Genomic DNA, 19,828 nt, shown 5'->3' on the forward strand with positions numbered 1-19,828 from the left:
GCTGAACAGTAATAATTTAAGGGTAGCCAACCCTGGCCATCATTTCTGACCATTGACCATGATGGCTGACACTGATGGCTGAGAATGGTGGGAGCTGGCATTCTTTCACAATTTTTATGGCTTTAGAATAGGATTATACAAATTTATAGAGAATAAGGCTTTCAAGGGCTACATAGTAATATTATCATTATTATTATGGAATAGGATGTCCCTATTTTCTTCGGAGGAATGTTGGAGGGTATGCATCAGAGTTTAGGGGGGAAATGGCCTCTATATTATGGGAGGGTGGCAGGTTTTGTGTGGGAAAAGCAATTATGTGGTTCGGAAGATATGAAGAGAGAGATGATGTGTTCATAGAATCATAGAATTACAGAATTGCAGACCCCAAGGCTCATCTAGCAGGAAACTCAGCTAAAGTATCTATGACAGATGGATCCATGTTGTTGTTGTTGTTGTTGTTGTTGTTGTTGTTGTTTGTTTTTTAAAAAATTTAAAAATTTGATCTTTTTTCAAAAAAAAATTAAGAGATTACACAAACACACACACAAGGGAATAAATATAATAACATAAATACACACTTAAGCCACCCAACATAAATTAATAAACAAATTAAACCAAAAATAATTGAAACTAGTTGGACAAATTAAATCATTTAAACAATAAACAATATCAAATTAACAAAACATGGCATATCCCCAAACAAATTTATAAAATATAAACATGTAAACATAAAATCTATTCATTATAGTTTAAAATTGACTTCCAATAGCTAATATATCATTTCCCTTACTATAATCACATAACTTTCTTTACAGATGGATCCATGTTGATTAAGGGCAGCTGAATGGTGCAAGGACTTTCTTTATGGGGGCTCTGATGTGTGTGGGGGTAGTGAATTTGCTTATTTGTAGGAATGCCTGCTCAGGCGCGGTGCAAAACACTTTCTGGCGCGCCCCGGGCTGAAGCGCGCCGATGCGGGGACGGTTTTGCCGGCTGCCTTCCCCAAGCCAAGGGGAAGGCAGCCGGCAAAACCGCACGCTGCTGATGCCCCTGTGTCCCCTCCATTGGCGGGAGGAGCGCGGGCCAAGGGGGAGCTCGGCGCCCTCCCGCCTGTGGAGGGGAAGCTTTGAGCTCCTCAGCGGCGGTGGCTGCAGCGAGCGGGCGGCAGCAGGGCCCATAGCTGAAGGCTTCAGCTGTGGGCACTGCCACTGCTTGCTCGCTGCAGCCGCTGGGGAGCTCACAGCGTCCCCCCCATGGGCGGGAGGGCGCTGAGCAAGGGCGTACCCACCATGCGGCAAGTTAGGGCAGCTGCCCTACTCTAGAAGCAGGGCTGGTGGGCAGAGGCGGAGCACAGCCCGGCGGAGCGCGAGTTCGCCATTCCCGCCGCACCGCGCCGCACCCTCCCTCCAGCTCCCCGGCGCGCCCTCAGGCAAGGCCAAGCGCGGCGGGGAACCAGGGAGCGCGGCGCGGTGGGCGGGAATGCCGAACTCGTGCTCCGCTGGGCTGGGCTCCGCCTCCGCCCACCAGCCCTGCTGCTAGGGAGGGGCACAGCCCGGCGGAGCGCGAGTTCGCCGTTCCCGCCCGCCGCGCTGCGCCCTCCCTCCAGCTCCCCGTCGCGCCCTCTGGCAAGGCCAAGCGCGGCGGGGAACCAGAGAGCGCGGCGCGGCGGGCAGGAACGCTGAACTCGCGCTCCGCTGGGCTGGGCTCCGCCTCCGCCTACCAGCCCTGCTGCTAGGGAGGGGCACAGCCCAGCGGAGCACGAGTTCGCCGTTCCCGCCCACTTTGTGGCCCCTCCCCTTCCGTGCCTTGGCCCCTCCCCTTGCCCCCCCTAGTTTTGATCCTGGGTACGCCCATGGCGCTGAGCTCTCCTTTTGGCTCGTGCTCCTCTTGCCTGTGGAGGGGATGCGGGGGGCTCCTCGGGGAGTGAGCGGGCGGGCGGCATGGCGTGGGGGTGTGGGGCAGGCTCGGCAGCACCCCCTCCATTTTGGCGCACTAGGCAATGGCCTATTCCGCCTAAATGGACGCACCGGGCCTGTGCCTGCTGTTTATTGGGGCAGCACTCCCTACACTTGATCTTCTTATGATATCCTCACAATATTTACCTTATTGACAAACATAATTAGAGCATAAGCCAAAGAAAGCAGCAGATAATAACAATAATGCAGTAAGAGAATTTTGGGGAGCAAAGAAAGGTCATGTTAATTTGACTCAAGCCCGCAAAACCCATTTGATTTCAGCTGCCAAGTTTGACTGGAGGGACCAGAAAAGGCCTTTAGACTCTCATCATCAGTGGAGCATTCTACTGATCTGGTCTTCTGCTGATCCACTGCAACATTTTGGGCCTTTTTGTTTTGCTGCTCAATTTTTGCCTGCGTTCTGCGCCGAAGGCAGAAGCCAAATGACAATAGCAGATGTTGGCCTGCCTCGCCTTTAATTTTGCATCTGGAAATAGCACTTAGGCTGGAGCTCCAGCTGGCACTGATTGATGTGCTGCCCGATTGGCACTTCGTTCTGTACAGGCACAAGTGGCTGAGCTGTGAAACTTACAGGCTTAGGTTTTATAGAAAGGCACTCAGTCACTGTAATTGTTTGTCTGTTCCCTATAATTTACAACAGACGAAGCGGTGATAAAACACTAGCTGGTTTTAGGTGAGCACGAGCGGTTTCATACCATCTTCCTCCTCCTTTTGATTTCTGTTAACATGACCTTAGCTATTCAGCTAAAAGTTACTGAAAGTTGCTTTTCTTTTCATCCTGCTTTTGTGGGTGCAAGGGATGTTCTTCTGCAGCAAATAATCCGGTGTATAATTTTCATTCTTGGTGCCATGCAAGACATGCAACAATGTTCGTAAAAACAGGAGCATTGCTGCCTGAGGATAGCACACTCAAGATCTTAGAAAAAAGAGGTTTTTTTAAATCAATATTAGCACAGAGTCACCACTTAAATTGGGCAAACCAGGTTCATAGTTCCTTCTGACTGTAGGTGCTGCATTTTAACCCCATATGTTCCAATAATATATATACAAAATGGCATGAAAGTTGAAGGTTGTATCCAACACAGTCAGCACAAGGATACACACTTGGGCAATGGACCATTCTCCACTTAAAAGGTAAAGGTAAAGGACCCCTGACAGTTAAGTCCATTTGCGAACGACTCTGGGGTTGCGGCGCTCATCTTGCTTTACTGGACGAGGGAGCCGACATTTGTTCGCAGACAGTTTTTCCGGGTCATGTGGCCAGCATGACTAAGCTGCTTCTGGTGAAACCAGAGCGGTGCACGGAAACACTATTTACCTTCCTGCTGGAGCAGTACCTACTTGCACTTTTTTGGCGTGCTTTCGAACTGCTAGGTTGGCAGGAGGTGCGACCGAGCAATGGGAGCTCACCCTGTCATAGGGATTCAAACCGCCGACCTTCTGATCGGCAAGCCCTAGGCTCAGTGGTTTAGACCACAATGCCACCCATGTCCCATTCTCCACTTATTCTCCAAATCTGTTCTACGGGTTCCCTCAACCATCCAGAGCAAATTTGGGGAGGGTGTGAGAGGAAATGGTAAAGTCCTGTTGAACAAACAGAAATCCTTGTGCTGATGGGACAAGGTAGTTGAATACCACCCTTAATAAACATTAAGAATAGTAAAATGTACCAAAGAATCCCATCATGGTGACAACAACCTGCGACATTTCTCCGAAATAGGGATGTCCCATTCCACAAGGATAATTTTACTATTTATACTCCACACATCTTAATGGGTCTGCTTTCAACATATATAAAAATATAATAAAATATGAAACATTAAAAACAAACAACTTCCCTATACAGGATTGCCTTCAAACAGCTTGGGGGTCGGATAACTCCATGCCCTCCAACATTTTTCCAATGAAAATAGGGACATCCTAAGGAAAAGTGGGACATTCCGGGATCAAAACAGAAACCAGGATGGTTTCTCTAAATCAGGGACGTCCCTAGAAAATAGGGACACTTGGAGGATCTGTAATGTTGTCAAAGAGGGCCCCATACTGAAGGTAATGGGGCCCTTTATATGTGAGATTTTAGGGAGCAGGCTAGCAGGCAGGGCCCATTACTTACATAATAGGAGCCTACACAACACAAAACACCGTTGCTGCATGTAGGTTTTATTTTATTTGTTTTTTATCTTATATTTTGGAAATGTATATCCAGTTTTTTTTCTTTAATTTTTTGGGGGGGCCCAAGAGAGTGGGGCCTTAAGTTATAGCTTGTGTAGCTTATATGTAAATCTGGCACTGGCAGGGCCCCCTTGTTGTGTGTGTGTGTGTGTGTGAGAGAGAGAGAGAGAGAGAGAGAGAGAGAGAGAGAGAGAGAGAGAGAGCGCCTTGGTTTGGAGGAGAATCATAGCATTATGTAGAAGAGAATACTTTGTCTCAAATCTGGCTTGTAAATTGTTTAGGGAAATGCAATGCTAGCTTTAAATGGCTGAGTTTCCTGAAGCTGCATTTTTGTTTCACTCCACAAAAGCATTTTTATTAGACTAAGTCACCAATGAGAAACAAAGAGGAAACTGTCACTTTGCGTTGTCACGTTCTCTATAGAAATGGATTGTATGAAGTCAGTAAGTTCAGACACCTGCGAAGAGATATGCAGTGACCTTTCAGAGCACAGAGTTGAAATGGCTACAGTAGTTCATTGGAAAAGGTATGAACGGAGACCAAATATTATTCATGTATGCGACAACCGCGGCTAGGACTTTATTAGCCCCAAAATGGAAAACTCAGGAGTTACCAACGATTGAAGAGTGGCAGACAAAAATGATGGATTATGCAGAATTAGCGAAACTGACTTGCAGGATCCGAGACCAGGGAGAGTCAAGGTTCCAAAAGGATTGGAGTAAATTTGTGGACTATATAGAAAGGAACTGTAGAAGTTTAAAGACACTTGCAGGACTAAAATAAATCCTACGAATTGACTTTAAGTAGATGGGATAAACGAACTGCGAGATAAAACCGAATGAGGGGAAGGAGGGAGAGCAAAGTGAAGTAAAATAGTTGAGGAATTTTTATGTTTATTGTGCGCTGTTGTGTTTGTTTGTTTAATGTTTTGTTATTGTTTAATGTGGTTTATTTGAAAATTTAATAAATTGTCTTTAAAAAAGAGAGGAAAAGGTATGAACGGATGTAGCTGCCTAATCCTGAATCAGACCAGGAGTCAGACCAGATCAATACTGAGTACTCTGACTGGTAGTTGCTCTTCAGGGTTCCAGGGAGAAGTAGTTCCTAATACATGATGTCTGAGATCTTTCTTTAAACTGAGACGCTGTAGAATGTGGAGCTCGTAGTCTACCACTGATCTACCGCCTCTTCCCCCAAGTAGCACCCATCGCACCCCAGATGGACGACCAAAGCTGGAATCCAGAAGGAAACAATGGACCCATTATTCCTGCCCCTGATCTATGGGGAATACAAAACAACCCAAAGCACAAAATTTCCCAGTATCGATTGGTCTCACCTAATAACCCAACCGAGCTCACTGGCAATCCTTCCAGTTAATTAAAGGCCACAAGACCTTGAGTTGAATCTTGTAAGCTTCAGTGCGTGCTGTCTCAGAGGCCCATATGTCTCCATAGCAATGACCTCACCTCTGCCTCTATCAGTGTCTGGCCTCCTGTTTCTCGTCACCCTTCATTTCCTCAGATCAATTCCAGTTCCCGCTCCTTCGATGGCCAGCTGGCAGGGACAAGGAACTTGTGCGCCTTAGATCAGCGCTTGTTAGTGAGGGATGAGGCTTGTTTCTCTTGGCGCTGGCTACTTGAGCTTGCGTTGGAGGGGAGGAAAATGTCTCACATAGAGGTAGAATGTTTGAGAGAATGAATTTTTGTCTCCCATGTCTCAGGTGCAAATTGGCAACGGGTCTGTTTTGGTTTCCTGTTCAATTTTATCCTTTCTGATGTGAATGTTCCACCCCGAAATATACAAGCTAAAAGAAAAAGAAGAGTTTGGATTTGATATCCTGCTTTATCACTACCCTAAGGAGTCTCAAATGGGATGTAGGTAGCACTGTGGGTTAAACCACTGAGCCTAGAGCTTGCCGATCAGAAGGTCGGCGGTTCGAATCCCCACAACGGGGTGAACTCCCATTGCTCGGTCCCAGCTCCTGCCAACCTAGCAAGTAGATAAATAGGTACCGCTACATCGGGAAGGTAAACGACATTTCTGTGTGCTGCTCTGGTTCGTCAGAAGCGGCTTTGTCATGCTGGCCACATGACCTGGAAGCTGTACACCGGCTCCCTCGGCTCAATAACGCGAGATGAGCGCCGCAACCCCAGAGTCGGTCACGACTGGACCTAATGGTCAGGGGTCCCTTTACCTTTAAGGAGTCTCAAAGCAGCTAACAATCTCCTTTCCCTTCCTCCCCCACAACAAACACTCTGTGAGGTGAGTGAGGCTGAGAGACTTCAGAGAAGTGTGACTGCAGCTGCATGTGGAGGAGCGGAGACGCGAACCCGGTTCACCAGGTTACAAGTCCACCGCTCTTAACCACTATACCACACTGGCTCTATTCTATTCTATTCTATTCTATTCTATTCTATTCTATTCTGTTATGTTCTTTGAAACTCTCAGTTCTCCAAATTTTATGGTGTGGTTCCCTAACCAGAAACCATGTCCAAAGATGAGTAGATTAGGGGAAAGTATATATATTAGTGAAAGTATATATATTAGTGAAATGAACCTACCAACATGACACTGGGGTCCAGCTCCAAAGGCCTTCTGGTGGTTCCCTCACTACGAGAAGTGAGGTTACAGGGAACTAGGCGGAGGGCCTTCTCGGTGGTGGCATCTACCCTGTTGAACGCCCTCCCATCAGGTGTCAAGGAAATAAACAACTATCCAAATTTTAAAAGGCATCTGAAGGCAGACCTGTTTAGCGAAGTTTTTTAATGTTTGATGTTTTATTCTGTTTTTAATCTGTTGGGAGCCACCCAGAGTGGTTGGGGAAACCCAGCCAGATGGGCGGTGTATTATTATTATTATTATTATTATTATTATTATTATTATTATTGGAGAAATTACTTGCAAATATATATATACCCAGGCTAGGTAAAATGTTTGTAAGGACTTAAACAAACAAACAACAACAACAACACTGCAAACTGATGCAGAAATGCTGAGGACTAAGTTTAACATCGGCAAAATAGAAACCGAACTAGGTTTATCCACCCCAGGTCTCAGGGGGACTGTTTATGGGCATGTCACTGGATGACACATCTGCACACCCATTAAAATGTGGCACAGGAAACCTGAGTTGTCATATAGTCCATGCTTGTAATGCAGAATGATGGCATCTGCAGAAAGAGCTATTCTTGAACACTTACATGTGGTAAGGGCAGGGATAGAAGGGTCAGGCTGGGGAAGCAGTCTCAACCACTCCTCCTCTGACAGCATCGAGCTTGAGGGGAAGGTTGTGTTAATGAAGCAAGCATTCCACCTTCCATAAAATACCCATCGTACTTGTAGGACTGAAACTTAATCCTCAGTGGGTTAAAAGCCGAGCTTCGTATGGTACATGGGAACTAATTGCTCAGTGCACCTCTAGGAAAGAAAACTCTTATTAAATGAAGAAAAGACTGGAAGGAAAAACTATGCTGGAAATAAGTGTGTTTGTGTGTGGAAAGCCTGTGCTCAGCTGGTGTTCCATTTGGGGTGTTTTATGATGCTTTCTTGCTATTTGCGATTGATATGTCGCCGCCTGTTGCTGTGCCTTCTTCCTGCCCGGGTGAGTCATCAGGCAAGCATGTTGTCTGCTTTGGTGATTGATCCCATTCTTAAGGATTGCCTTGCAGCTGAAGGAGTGTAAACAGTCCTATAAAAGACATGGAAACTCTCAGGGTGACCTCATCGGGACGTACAAAAGGCACTTGGAGATAAGTGAAGAAGTGAGCTGCCACCCTATAGAGGCAGGTCTTTCTCGTCTTCCTCCACCATACCCGCTTCCTGACTGCTAATGCATACTGATAAAGGACTCTCCTTCCTTGGAGGTTTTTAAGCAGAGGTTGCATGGCTATCTGCCATGCATGCTTTAGCTGAGATTCCTGCATTGCAGGGGTTGGATTAGATGAGCCTTGGAGTCCCTTCTAACTCTAGAATTCTATGATTCTATGACTTCATGAGTTCAGGCATAGAATCATAGAGTTGGAAGAGACTCTGAAGATCATCTAATCCAACTCCCTGCCAATGCAGGAATATGCAGCTGTCCCATACGGGGCTTGAACCTGCAGCCTTGTTGTTATCAGCACCAGGCTCTAACCAACTGAGCTATCCAGGTTATGTGCAAGACATCACTACTACTTATGCTTCAAGGCAGAACTCAACTCAGGGACAGGCATAGCTGCCAGATACTCAGGTTGTCAGCGATGACCCAATGTAACAGGGTTGTGATGGCCTGAGCTTTCCTTCCATCCCCTAGCTGAGCAGGTGCAGGCCATTTGTTTGTTTGTTTAAAACATCTTCTTTTTTCTAACTCTGCTGTTCAGCCAAAAAAAGGCTCTCAGAGCTGCTTACAGATCAGAAAAAAGGAAGACCGCCTAGAGACATACCATCTTAAAAAAAGACATGGCACAAAAGGGAACTTGATGGGGAGGGAAGAGGTGTTCTAATAGTGACTATCTGGGATGGGAATATTTCCTGGAAAGAAAGAGCCAAAAGTTTGTGGTCTTCTAGGAAGGCTCGTGGAGAAGTCGCGCGAATACCAGCCCTCTTATTTAGCCGATGAACTGAGTGGTTGATGTATCTGAATGTAGTGCTCAGCAGTTGAGTTGCCCATTGCCTAGAAGCTTGTCCCATGGCAAACTTTGTGTAAGCTGTACGCTTGTTTTGAACCCATTTTCTGTCACAGCATGACACTAGCTTTCCTGCTCCACCCTTGCTCCTTGCCGCAGGCACGATACATCATACTGGGCTGGAAACCCATTTGGAACTCTTTCAGAGCATACAGCCACATTTCCCTTAATGCTCGCCTCGGCTCAGCAGGCCCCATCCTTTAACAGGCGCAGAACACTGGTGACGGGTCAGGACAGGAGTTTCTCCTTGGAGATTCCTCTGCAGTGGATTGGATGGCTTTGAAAGAGAATCGGGCCAATTTACGGAGGGTAAGGCTACATCAGTGGCTACTAGACGTGATGGCGATGTTCTGCCTCCACTGTCAGAGATGGTATGGGAATCACAAGTGGGGAGAAAACTGTTGCACTCATGTCCTGCTTGAAGGCTTGCCATGGGCATCTGGTTGGCCACTGCGAGAACAGGGTGCTGGACGAGATAATCCTTTGGTTTGACCCAGCAGGCCTCTTCTTATGTTCTTAGGTGCTCTTAGGTCAAGCTAATTTTCCAGTAGAATGGTGACTCCAGTGTCTATTGCCCCTCTTTGAGATGCAGCACAGGGCTTTAACAGCACAGGATATTTGCTCAGGAATTAAGTTCACTTGCTCTATTGCCTTCTCTGTGTCAACTTTTTGATCATAAGTTTGTGAGGGTAGGGGCCTTCCTTCGTTCCTTCTTGTCTTTACTCTGTAAAGGGCAATCCACATTCAGGGTATTCCTGAATTATCCTCTAATTTGAAGAACTATTGGACAGTGTCCTCTATATGACGGTGTCCTCTATTTCAGGGGCGGGGAGCCCTTGTAGTTGGACTGTAAGTCCCATCATCATCCCTGAGCCAACTCCTAGGGGCTGTGGGGGCTTCGGTCTCCACAGTAAAATATTTGAGGGGGCCAGAGCCCCCCCCCAAGTTGATGGACATTCCCATTCCATTTGTGCGTGTGTGCCGCATCATATGATTATTATGTGGGGTAGGGCTTACCTGGGCCCCCACAATATTTTATTCAAGTTGGCACCCCTGCCCCTTAGCATTAGCCATACTGGTTAGGGCTGATGAGAGCTGGAGTCTCTCCACCCTAGAGTGTTTGAAGGCCAATCCAGTCTATGTTCGGTTGAAAGTACCAGAAGAGTGGAGAAGAGGGCCCTTGAGTTTGTCTATCAATAGCACCTGGACAGCAGATTGACCCAGTGCATGTCACCTGGTCACAGTTGCCCCCCCCCCCACCATAATGAGATGCATTATATTTCTATCATATTCATTATTTCTAAAGTTTCATCTATACATATAAATCAACATATTTCATGCAAATTTTGTCATCATTTTGGGGGGTGAATTTCCTCTTTTCTCTCAATGTGTAATTGGCCAATCTGCTAATAATAATAATAATAATAATAATAATAATAATAATAATAATAATAATCACGTGACACCTTCACCCCATAGGGGAAAGCAGGTGATTGTCAGATCCCACTAAGCAGACGTTCTAATAAATACAGCTCTATGTTCTGGACATTTCTTGACAATGTGGCAAAAGTGCCATTTCGCCCCTCACATTTGCGGAAATGCGGTTAAGAGCAGCCTGCTGTGCAGCCTCGAGCTGGGTTCATCCACCCACGATAACTTGGTGCAATTGGTTGATGTTTCCCATATGCTAACAAAATGCCTACAGCTGTTGGGATAATAGAAGTGATTTATCAGCAGCAGCAGCTTCCAAAGCATCCGGCTGGCCCATTTAATAATGGCTTTCCTGGTCTAGGAGGTACCTGTAGCCAACAAATCTGTCTTGGTGCCAGGGTTATTTTTTTTTTAAAAAAAAGTTATTTAGACAACTTTTGTGTTGAGCAAAGGCTCTTTGCAAAGACAGAGAAAAAGGAGAGAAAGAAAGATGGACCTTATTGACAAAGAGCGCACAGGGATTATGGGGGAAATGATGGTGTCACAATGGCAAAACAGGGACAGTCAATTCATAGAATCATTTAACCTGTTCCTTACATGGCTATTCATTAAAGCCTCAGGAAATAATTTGGGATCCCTGGAAATAGATGGTGTTGTTGGTTCACAACTTCCACTGTGGAGGCTGATTTTTTTAGGGAAACTGGGGGAATGCCACACCGATCACTGTGGTCCATTTTCCTTCCTTCTTCTTTGCAACCTGTTCAGGAGGTAGCACTGCCTGTCAGCTTCCTGCTTCGTAGTCTCTGTGTTGCCCTTGTAGAAATCAGCAAGAAAAAGGATGAGGAGAAAGCTGGAATTTGTTGGCTCTTCCTGTCATTGACTCTGGCACTACATATTCCTTGGGTTTTCTGCCTTTTCTTCTACTGCTAACAATGGGTGCTTGCCACCGCTGATTTTCCATTGTTCATTAAATATCTGCTTGATCCATTTTTATTCAGAAATTAGCCTTTGCTCCAGGGAAAAACAACTTAATGTTTGCATAGATGCTTAGCTGGGAGGAAACAGAAAGAGAGATCAGGAGACACAATTGCAAAACAGAAAAAAAGTTGCAGCTGTTGAAAGGAATATAACAGCATAAAAATCAGATCAGAGTCTCTGTCGCACATTTTCTAGCAATTAGCAACCAGGCAGAATGGACCTAAATTCTCTGACATCCATAGTAGAGGTACACTTATTTCAAATGTAGATGGTTCCTGGCCACTGCAAACAAGCTTGCTATGTGTAGGGTAACATATATGCTAGCAGGGGCAATGTTATGGACAATGGTATGTTGTTGTTGTTTAGTCGTTTAGTCGTGTCCGACTCTTCATGACCCCATGGACCAGAGCACGCCAGGCACAATGGTATAGATGGCTTTTTTAGAACCCCATACAGTTCTGACTGCAGGACTCCGCTATACAAAAACAAATAAAATGTTTTAAGTGCAATATACAATGTGACACTAGATGGTGATGGTGAGCCTTATGGAAAATTCAATGTATTTTTTAAAACGCTTTTTTTAAAAAGTGCATTTTCAAAGCAGTTTTTATGTTTCCAGATTCCAACCCAATGAGATTTCACTTTTAAAATAATTACTTTATTTTTAATGTAAATCTTTTCTTCCCCTTTTTCTTCTCAGATGTGCTGTGTCCCAGTGTCCACGTAGAAGGAGACAGGTTCAAGCACACCAATGGAGAGACTGATGATATTCCAGGTAATGGGATGCTATCCGCAATATGCTTGGGGTTGGGATTCTCAGTTTCCGTCTCCAGTTGGCCATTGAAAAGTAACCAAATACATTATAGAGCCAGTTAAGGGAGTCCAGATCCTCAGGTGGAACATTTGAAGAATTTCAAGAGAAGCTAAAAGGGTTCGAACAGGAGAAGTAACACAGTGGAAGAAGTTAGTCTGTGAATAACAAGCACACAGAAAATAGAGTCTTCTGGGCTACATGACACTTGGGGCATAGGTGGCACTGTGGTCTAAACCTCTTGGGCTTGCCGATTGGAAGGTCGGCAGTTCGAATCCCTTTGACGGAGTGAGCTCCCATTGCTCTGTCCCAGCTCCTGCCAGCCTAGCAGTTTGAAAGCATGCCAGTGCAAGTAGATAAATAGGTACCGCTGTGGTGGGAAGGTAAACGGCATTTCCGTGTGCTCTGGTTTCCGTCACGGTGTTCCGTTGTGCCAGAAGCTGTTTAGTCCTGCTGGCCACATCATCCGGAAAGCTGTCTGTGGGTAAACGCTGACTCCCTCAGCCTGAAAGTGAGATGAGCGCTGCAACCCCATAGTCATCTTCGACTGGACTTAACCATCCAGGGATCCTTTACCTTTTTACACTTGGCCATGACTGCATGGTTCTGTCCTTGAGGACAGGGTCTCCCAACCCAAATTACTAACATGGGACCCTATAATGGAGCTTTATCCCTTTGCCTCTCAATCTAGATTGGGGACCATGAATTTACATCTGCATTGCAATTTATTCATTTATTAATAAATCCACTTGAAACCCCTAGGTCCCTTTTTCCGAATGAAAATTTCAGGTGTGGGCTTCCTATTCCAGAACATAACCATTGTCAGAACTAATATTTAAAGACCCCTCTCCCCATGCGGTTCGTCAGATGTATGAATCCTTAATTGTCAGATGATTGAATGCACATACTTATGCATCAGTTATGGGGAACCCGTGTCTCTCCAGACTATATTTCCCATCATCCTTGGCAATTGGCCATGAGGCTGATGGGAGTTTGAGTTCAACAACATGTGGAAGGCCATAGGTTCCCTACCTCTGCTGTACAGGGGAAACATACATTTAAAGGCCACAAAACCCAAATAAATACAAATTTACTCATTCAAAAGGTTGTCAAGTGAGGGGGTGGGGAACTGTAGGGCTGTGCATTTGGCCCCACACCTAATACCGGTAGTATGTGGCTCCCATTGGCCTGATCCTTACTATCAAATAATTAGCAAGGATACATCAAAGACAAGGAACATGATTCACACAGATGTCCTTAGAACATGGAACTTAGAGTTCCAGGGTCAATGGGCACCTAGACATGTTGTCATTCTTGCCTCACACATCCATACCCATGTGTGGATAATGAAGAAGACATTTATAATCCAGATCAGGGTCAGAGGAATGGTCCTGTGCCCTTTTACTCATCTGCATGCATAAGGTGCGCAGGGGCTATTTTCTGCCAAGAAATGTTCACAATTCAGGCATAAGGACCATAACTCAGGGATGGAGCAACTAGTTTGCATGCAGAAGATCCAAAGTTCAATGATGGGCATGATCTCTGTCTCTAATACCCTGTGAGTCTGTGTGGACAACACTGATCTAGGTGGAACAATGTCCTGCTTGGTATAAAATGTCTTCATATACTCCTGTCCTGTGTGTAGGGATTATTTGTGCTAGCCCTTCACATCACCATGCTAGTTTTGCTGTGCTAGTGTAGCACCCATAGTCAGTTTTCTCAAAGGGTTTTCTTTTCCCACATATTTGGTAAAAGCATTGATAGATTTTAGCCTACAATCAAAACTGAGGAGTCATTTTGTTCTGGAGGAATTAGAAGGATTTCTCAAGAGAGGTTGCACTTCTGTGCTTCGAAGTATTTTTAAAAAGCAAGAAATGGCATGTGTGTGTGTGTGTCTAGTGGGCAGACAATGATTACTTTACCAAGATTTGGCTTTGGCTTAGTCTCAAAGGGCAGTCCCATAGAGAGCAGTTGCAATTTTGGGGATGGTGGCTGTGCAGCAAAGTAAATAAGTTTGTGATTTTTTCCTGGAGCAGGAGGTTCTGACCTCCCCTCTTGCAGCCTGCGTTTTCTGCAAAGCAGAGGAAAAATAATGAAGTTAAAGTGGAGGCAAATGGAGACACATTGTTCTCTGAAGTTTCCTTTATTGGTATTTTTTATTGTGGGCGCATAACTACAGAGGCCCACAAACAGAGAGAGACAGAGAGAGAGGAAAACCGGAACAAGGAGTCTGAGTCAGTGTTAATGACAAAGCATTATGCAGCAACCTCTGGGCAGATTTAACATACTCCTCATGTCTCTGATCCGATGCACAGAAACACCACTAGGGATTTAACAAGGATAGTGATAGCGAGTCGTGACTCAGGCTAAAATCCTGGCTGTAGGTCAATGCTGGGACTGGGGGAAATGGGATGGAAAATAGTTCCCGTGCGTTGGTGGGTTTTGCTGTTGTGTCTTGTTATTTTTGATGCAGCATTTATTACTGACGCTCATTTTAAGCAGAAACTTCCAGAGAATGGCAGAGGCTACAGAGAGAGGAGTGCTGGGGGATGGGGGAGAATTACATAGGGATTGTCTTTTATCCAAGTTCAGGGGTGACTCACTCAGTGGGGTTAGAATTTTTGTTTCATTTTATTTTTTAAATAAAACTTGTTTTTGGAAAATCTGTGGTGGTGGTGGGGGGTTCCCCCTCTTTCTTCTTCCTCTGAGAACATCAGAAGCAGGCATGTGCAGAAGCCCTCTGGGAAATCTTACTCTACTCAATAGCTATCGTTTTGCCTCCCTTGAAATTTGTAAGATAGGGTCAAGGCTGCCTTAAGCATATGCAGCACCGGGGTGCAAAGATCCACCCCCCCCAGTTGCCCAGTCCCAGTCACGCAGGAGGGCGGAGCTGGCCGGCCAGCTCAGCATCTCACTGGCTCGGTTGCCCCCGATCTCATGCCACAGAGCCACCCACAGCAGAAGAGCCCGTTGTGATGCTCTGACTGATGGGCAGGCTCTTCCCCGGACTCAACTCTCGGGCCCTGGACTCTTGGCCTAGCACCCCTGAGAGCCCGGCATCCAGGTGCCCCACACCCCTAGCGCCTATGGGTAAGACGGCCCTGGATAGGGCATTTCAGAAGGAACACCCCATATTTCACTGGTAAGCTGTATACGCCCCAGTCATACACACAGGGATTCCCTGAGGAATGGAGCCCATGAGTGGAATCTAAGAGTTAGTCCATTGATTTCAGTATGGTGTATTCAGGTACCAGCCTATGTTTATAATCAAAACTGCTTAATGTCTCTGTAGGACAAGCCATTCCTCCATACATAGATATGCTGTCCCCAGATCTTCAGTTTTAAGTAGTGTAGGTCTGCTTTGAAGACTAGCGCTTTATTTCCTACCCGACAGATGAACAAGAAAAACAATCCATCTGCCTGGGCCTCTGTGCTTATTTATAGCTTGCTGTGGGATGGCCAATAGCCTCGCACCCAGTGCTGCTGGGCCAGTGTGTAAAACCTAATAGCCTACAATTATAGCTAGGGATGGCTGCGATTGTTTGCCGATGCCTCTCTTTCTGCTGGCCTGTGGTCAACAGAGGAGCAGATTGGATTCCTAAGATGCCAGTGACTCACCAGCTAATTATAACGTTCTCCAAGGGGCTGTATGTGTTTTTCTCAGGCGTAGAGGAGCCAGTGGCCCGCTGATCCTCAAAGGAGAGAGGCACATTAAACCAGCATCATGCTGCAGTAGATATCAACTGCCCTGACGGTTGTTCGCCCGCCTCGGAACAACACTAATTCTGCCCTTCCTTTGCACTCTCTGCACTGGGGAGCCCTCAATATTAAAGTCTCGTTAGCTAATCTCCCTCGCAATGCTGATAATCTGCTCATGCATAGCTGCAGGCCTTCGGAATGGATCCTTGGCTGCAAAGAACACATGTTCAGGAAGAGCTATTTCCTGTGAAGCCGCACACATGAAAAAAGGAGGACATCCCTGGCCGGTTAACCTCTGTGCAAGGCCCTTTGTTAATCGATAGTTTGAGACCCCCTCCAGCCAGCCCAATTATACATTGTTTGATGTCTACGTGTGTGTGTGTGTGTGTGTGTGTGTGTGTGTGTGTGTGTGTGTGTGTGTGTTGTTAGAGAGGGGGGTCTCAGGGATGCTTGAGTAGCTCCCTGACTCGGACCTCAAAATGGCTAGAGTACTTCTCCAGCAGCTTAAATTTGGTACACATAAATACTGCACCCACTGTTTATTGCATTGCATTTTGGATTGCCTTTATTGCATTTATATCCCTCCTTTCTCTACCAGGGAGCTCAAAATGCCCTGCATGGTTCTCCTCCATCTCATTTAACCCCTACAATGATCCTGTCAAGTAGTTTAGGCCAAGAGGCAGTGATTGGCCAAAGCTTACCCAGTGAGTTTCATGGCTGAGTGGGGATTTGAACCATGGTTTTGCAGGCAGGGACGTGTCGTGGTGGGGGGCTGCAGGGACAATGGTCCCAGGCACATTTTTCTGGGAGGTGCTCCTTTGCAAGGCTGGGGTGATCCCAGCTCTGCAAAAGTGGCTTGAAGCTGATGTCACTTAAGTGGCAAGAGCTGGGCTGATGCAACAGGCTTCCATTCTTCCACTCACTCTTGTCTCTGGCCTAGTCAACTTTTGCCTCTGGCCCTGCACACCTCTGGCATGTGGCTCCTGGATGCTTTCTCATCTTAGCTGCCAAGTATTCCATTTTGCGCGGGAAACCCCTGAATTTTAATCTGTTTCGTGCTGTTTTCCCAAATGGAGAAAAATCCCGGAAATCCCCTGGATTTCCTACCTGCCAGGGAGCCTCCATTTTGGGTGCCGCTCTTCCCATGTGTGGGCACCGGAAATCGGGAAGAGAGGCACCGAAAGTCACTTCTACGCATGCCCGGCAGCCATCTTGGTGGTGGCCACATGGCGGTGGCCATCTTGGTGGTGGCTGCATGGCGGCGGCCGTCACCAAGATGGCCACTGCCATGCGGCCACCACCAAGAGGGCTGCCAGGCATGCGTAGAAGCGACTTTCGGTGCTGCTCTGCCCTATTTCCGGTGCCCACACATGGGCAGAGTGGCCCCGGAAGTTGCTTCTATGCAACTTCCGGTGCTGCGCCGCTGCTGATCCCGCATTTTTCAGCGGGAGACTTGGCAGGTATGTTTCCCATACTAAGATGTGGTCTTCAGGATGAAAATGACACACACCTGCTTTACCCAATCAGTACTTTTCTTTCTTTTTTTGCAAGCTGAGAAACTTTTCATTCAATCACCCATTATCATTTTCTCATGAAATGCTCCATCTTTCCTTCTACACCTGGAAGAGAGAGAGCGCGTAAATACAACCTGTTGATATACAGTCTCACAGAGTTTCTGCAGTGAAGCCAAGCTATTATTTTATATTAGGGCCAGTTGGGAGCTCTTAGAGTCAGGGTAAGTAATATATTGGCTGCACTTTATTAGAGCAGTTGGGGCCAGTGGCAATATGTCAGAGAATTCTCCCATTAAAGTTGTTCCCTGGGTCTTTCGAGGGGTGAAGCTGTAGGGCAAGGGGTGGTAATAAATGCCTTATTTCATCTGCTGATTGAAAATGGAGCAAAGCACCAAGAAGGAAAAAAAAGACCCCAGAAACAAAGAAAATACCTGCAGGGCAATTACCGTAACCTGTAATATAAATGCAATTACAAGCTTGGCGAACAGCCAAAACGCACCTTCCCGCTGTGGGTGTGCCAAACATGGTATTGATTTTGGTTCTGTACACAGTAGTGGCCTTAGAAGGGAACTTAACATTTAGTGTAGGGTGCAGCTCAGATATGGACCTGTTTACATGCGCAGTTATCCTAGGAAAACAACCTCAGAACTCACTTTGATGGACTCCAACAGTTCAAGGAGTGAAGCAATAGATGAGAAAACAACCCCTGGTGAGATCAGGGGAACTTTGCTCACCTCCGTTTTATGCTGCTGTTAAGTTATTTTGTAAGGTTGTTGGCTCTGGTGCGGTAAGTTCCCTGTTCCCCTGTAGTTCAGTAACATTGAAAGCGGATGTTCCCCCACCTCCAGATAATTTTTTGATCTGCATCGTTACCGTTATGCTGTGTTTGTACGTGCACTTAAAAAACAAACAAAAACGACTGAATAAGGAAATAAATGGAAATGCTCACAAGTATAAGGTTCTTATTTTTGTTCTCACATAGCCCTCTTATAGAAACAGGACGTAAAGTTTTGTGAGGCTCTCCTTCCTCAACGACACACGATGACATTCAAAATTGTGTCCCCTGTGTATCACCTTTAGGAAGTGGAGAAAAACGTATCTGACTTGCTTGTCCTCATCTCAGCTTGCCCCCCACCTGTCCCCCACCTTTGTATCTTTCCTTTTTGACAGGTTTTGACCTGATGGGATTATTCAGTGTGAGGGAGATATTCGGAATGAAGGACAACGGAATCCACAGCTCTTATGTTCGGCTTGGCAGCTTTCCCATTGTCCAGAAAACAGAGTAAGATCCTTTCCTTAGTAAATAGAAGTCTTGACCAAAAGATATGGACAAACCAGAGCACAAACCAGAACACCCACATAATCCAAGGAGACAATAAGGGATCTTTAAAGCATTTGCTACAAACACCTGGGCCAACAGTAAATCTATAAGTAAAACCATAAATTAATATATTCGTAGGGAAGGGGGAATCTTGTTTAAAATTTGGATTGAGTACGAGCCTTTTGATTTTGGAAGTCAACAGAAACGGTGTCTAGTTCCTTACAGCCAGCTGTGAACAGAGTCTCCTTGCCAGAGGTTCTTTGTAGCCACTTTTATTTCCTATTTGCACAAGGCACATCCATTTCGGCTTCTTCCTTTCCAGTCCAGGCTGCCAACCACCATTATAAAAGCAAGATGCCAAAACAGGGTGTTTCTGAACACCCGGTCATTGGTCTGTGCCCAGCATCAGAGGAGGTCCCATGGTTTGGCAGCCAGTTTGGCAGTGTGCAAGCATCCAAGATTAGTGGGATTTCTATCAAGTCCTTCCTCATTGTGTAAATTGAGAAGGAGCCTTCATAGACAGGAGTTTTAGGAACTGTGCAGTTGTGATGGGTCATATAACCTGGTGCTCCTGGCTGCCAAATAGACTACTCTTAAATACGAAGTTGAGCCAAAGATTCTCAGATCAACTTTTGGCTCATTTTTTTTTGGTGTGTGTGTGTGTGTGTGTGTAGATTTAATCCAAGGTGGGAGAAGGCTCAGGAAAACCCCAAGGCATTTTATAGATGAAATTGTGTGTGTTTATTTGTGTGGATTTGGGGGGGAAATTGAATTGTTGTTATTGTTTATGTTTTTATTGTGAACACACTTCAAGTTTTTTTATGGGAAGCAACGTATAAATGGAATAGACTCAAATAAATAAAACAAACAAGCGAGCGAGCAAAAAACCCAATCCAGTGTGCAAGTTCAGTGGCCATGGATGTGGATTGATTCCTTGGAATAAAAAATAGGAAATCCTGGATGGAAGGGGAGGAGGCGTGTAATGGGATATCCTTGAAGGGGTAAGGCCAACTGGCTGGCACCTTGGGCAAAGGAAATAAGTCATGTTTCCTGTCTGGTAAGGAATGACTGGTAAAAACTTTGAAAAGGCATCATTCACATTGATGAAGCTTCAACTAATCGGAATTTTGCAATCTACCAATGGGTTGGCAAATTGGATAGGATGGGGGAAATTGGATAGGATGGGGGAAATCAATACCAGCTACTGCATTCTGCAGCTCTTGTTAAATTCTCTTCATTATTGAAGGTTGTGTATGGGATAT

At 45.8% G+C, this 19,828-nt stretch overlaps 1 protein-coding gene across 2 annotated transcripts in view; it reads left to right on the forward strand.

Moving 5' to 3' along the window:
* The window catches only part of COL22A1 (collagen type XXII alpha 1 chain), a 185,501-nt gene that overhangs the window by 48,904 nt on the left and 116,769 nt on the right, over positions 1 to 19,828 (forward strand). For both annotated transcript variants that reach the window (XM_060277589.1, XM_060277590.1), the window contains exons 4-5: positions 11,922 to 11,996; positions 18,416 to 18,527. In XM_060277589.1, coding sequence (XP_060133572.1) covers positions 11,922 to 11,996; positions 18,416 to 18,527 — 187 coding nt within the window. The remainder of the gene's footprint in view (positions 1 to 11,921; positions 11,997 to 18,415; positions 18,528 to 19,828) is intronic.

The sequence above is a fragment of the Zootoca vivipara genome, chromosome 8 (assembly GCF_963506605.1).
Source record: "Zootoca vivipara chromosome 8, rZooViv1.1, whole genome shotgun sequence".
Classification (NCBI taxonomy): domain Eukaryota; kingdom Metazoa; phylum Chordata; class Lepidosauria; order Squamata; family Lacertidae; genus Zootoca; species Zootoca vivipara.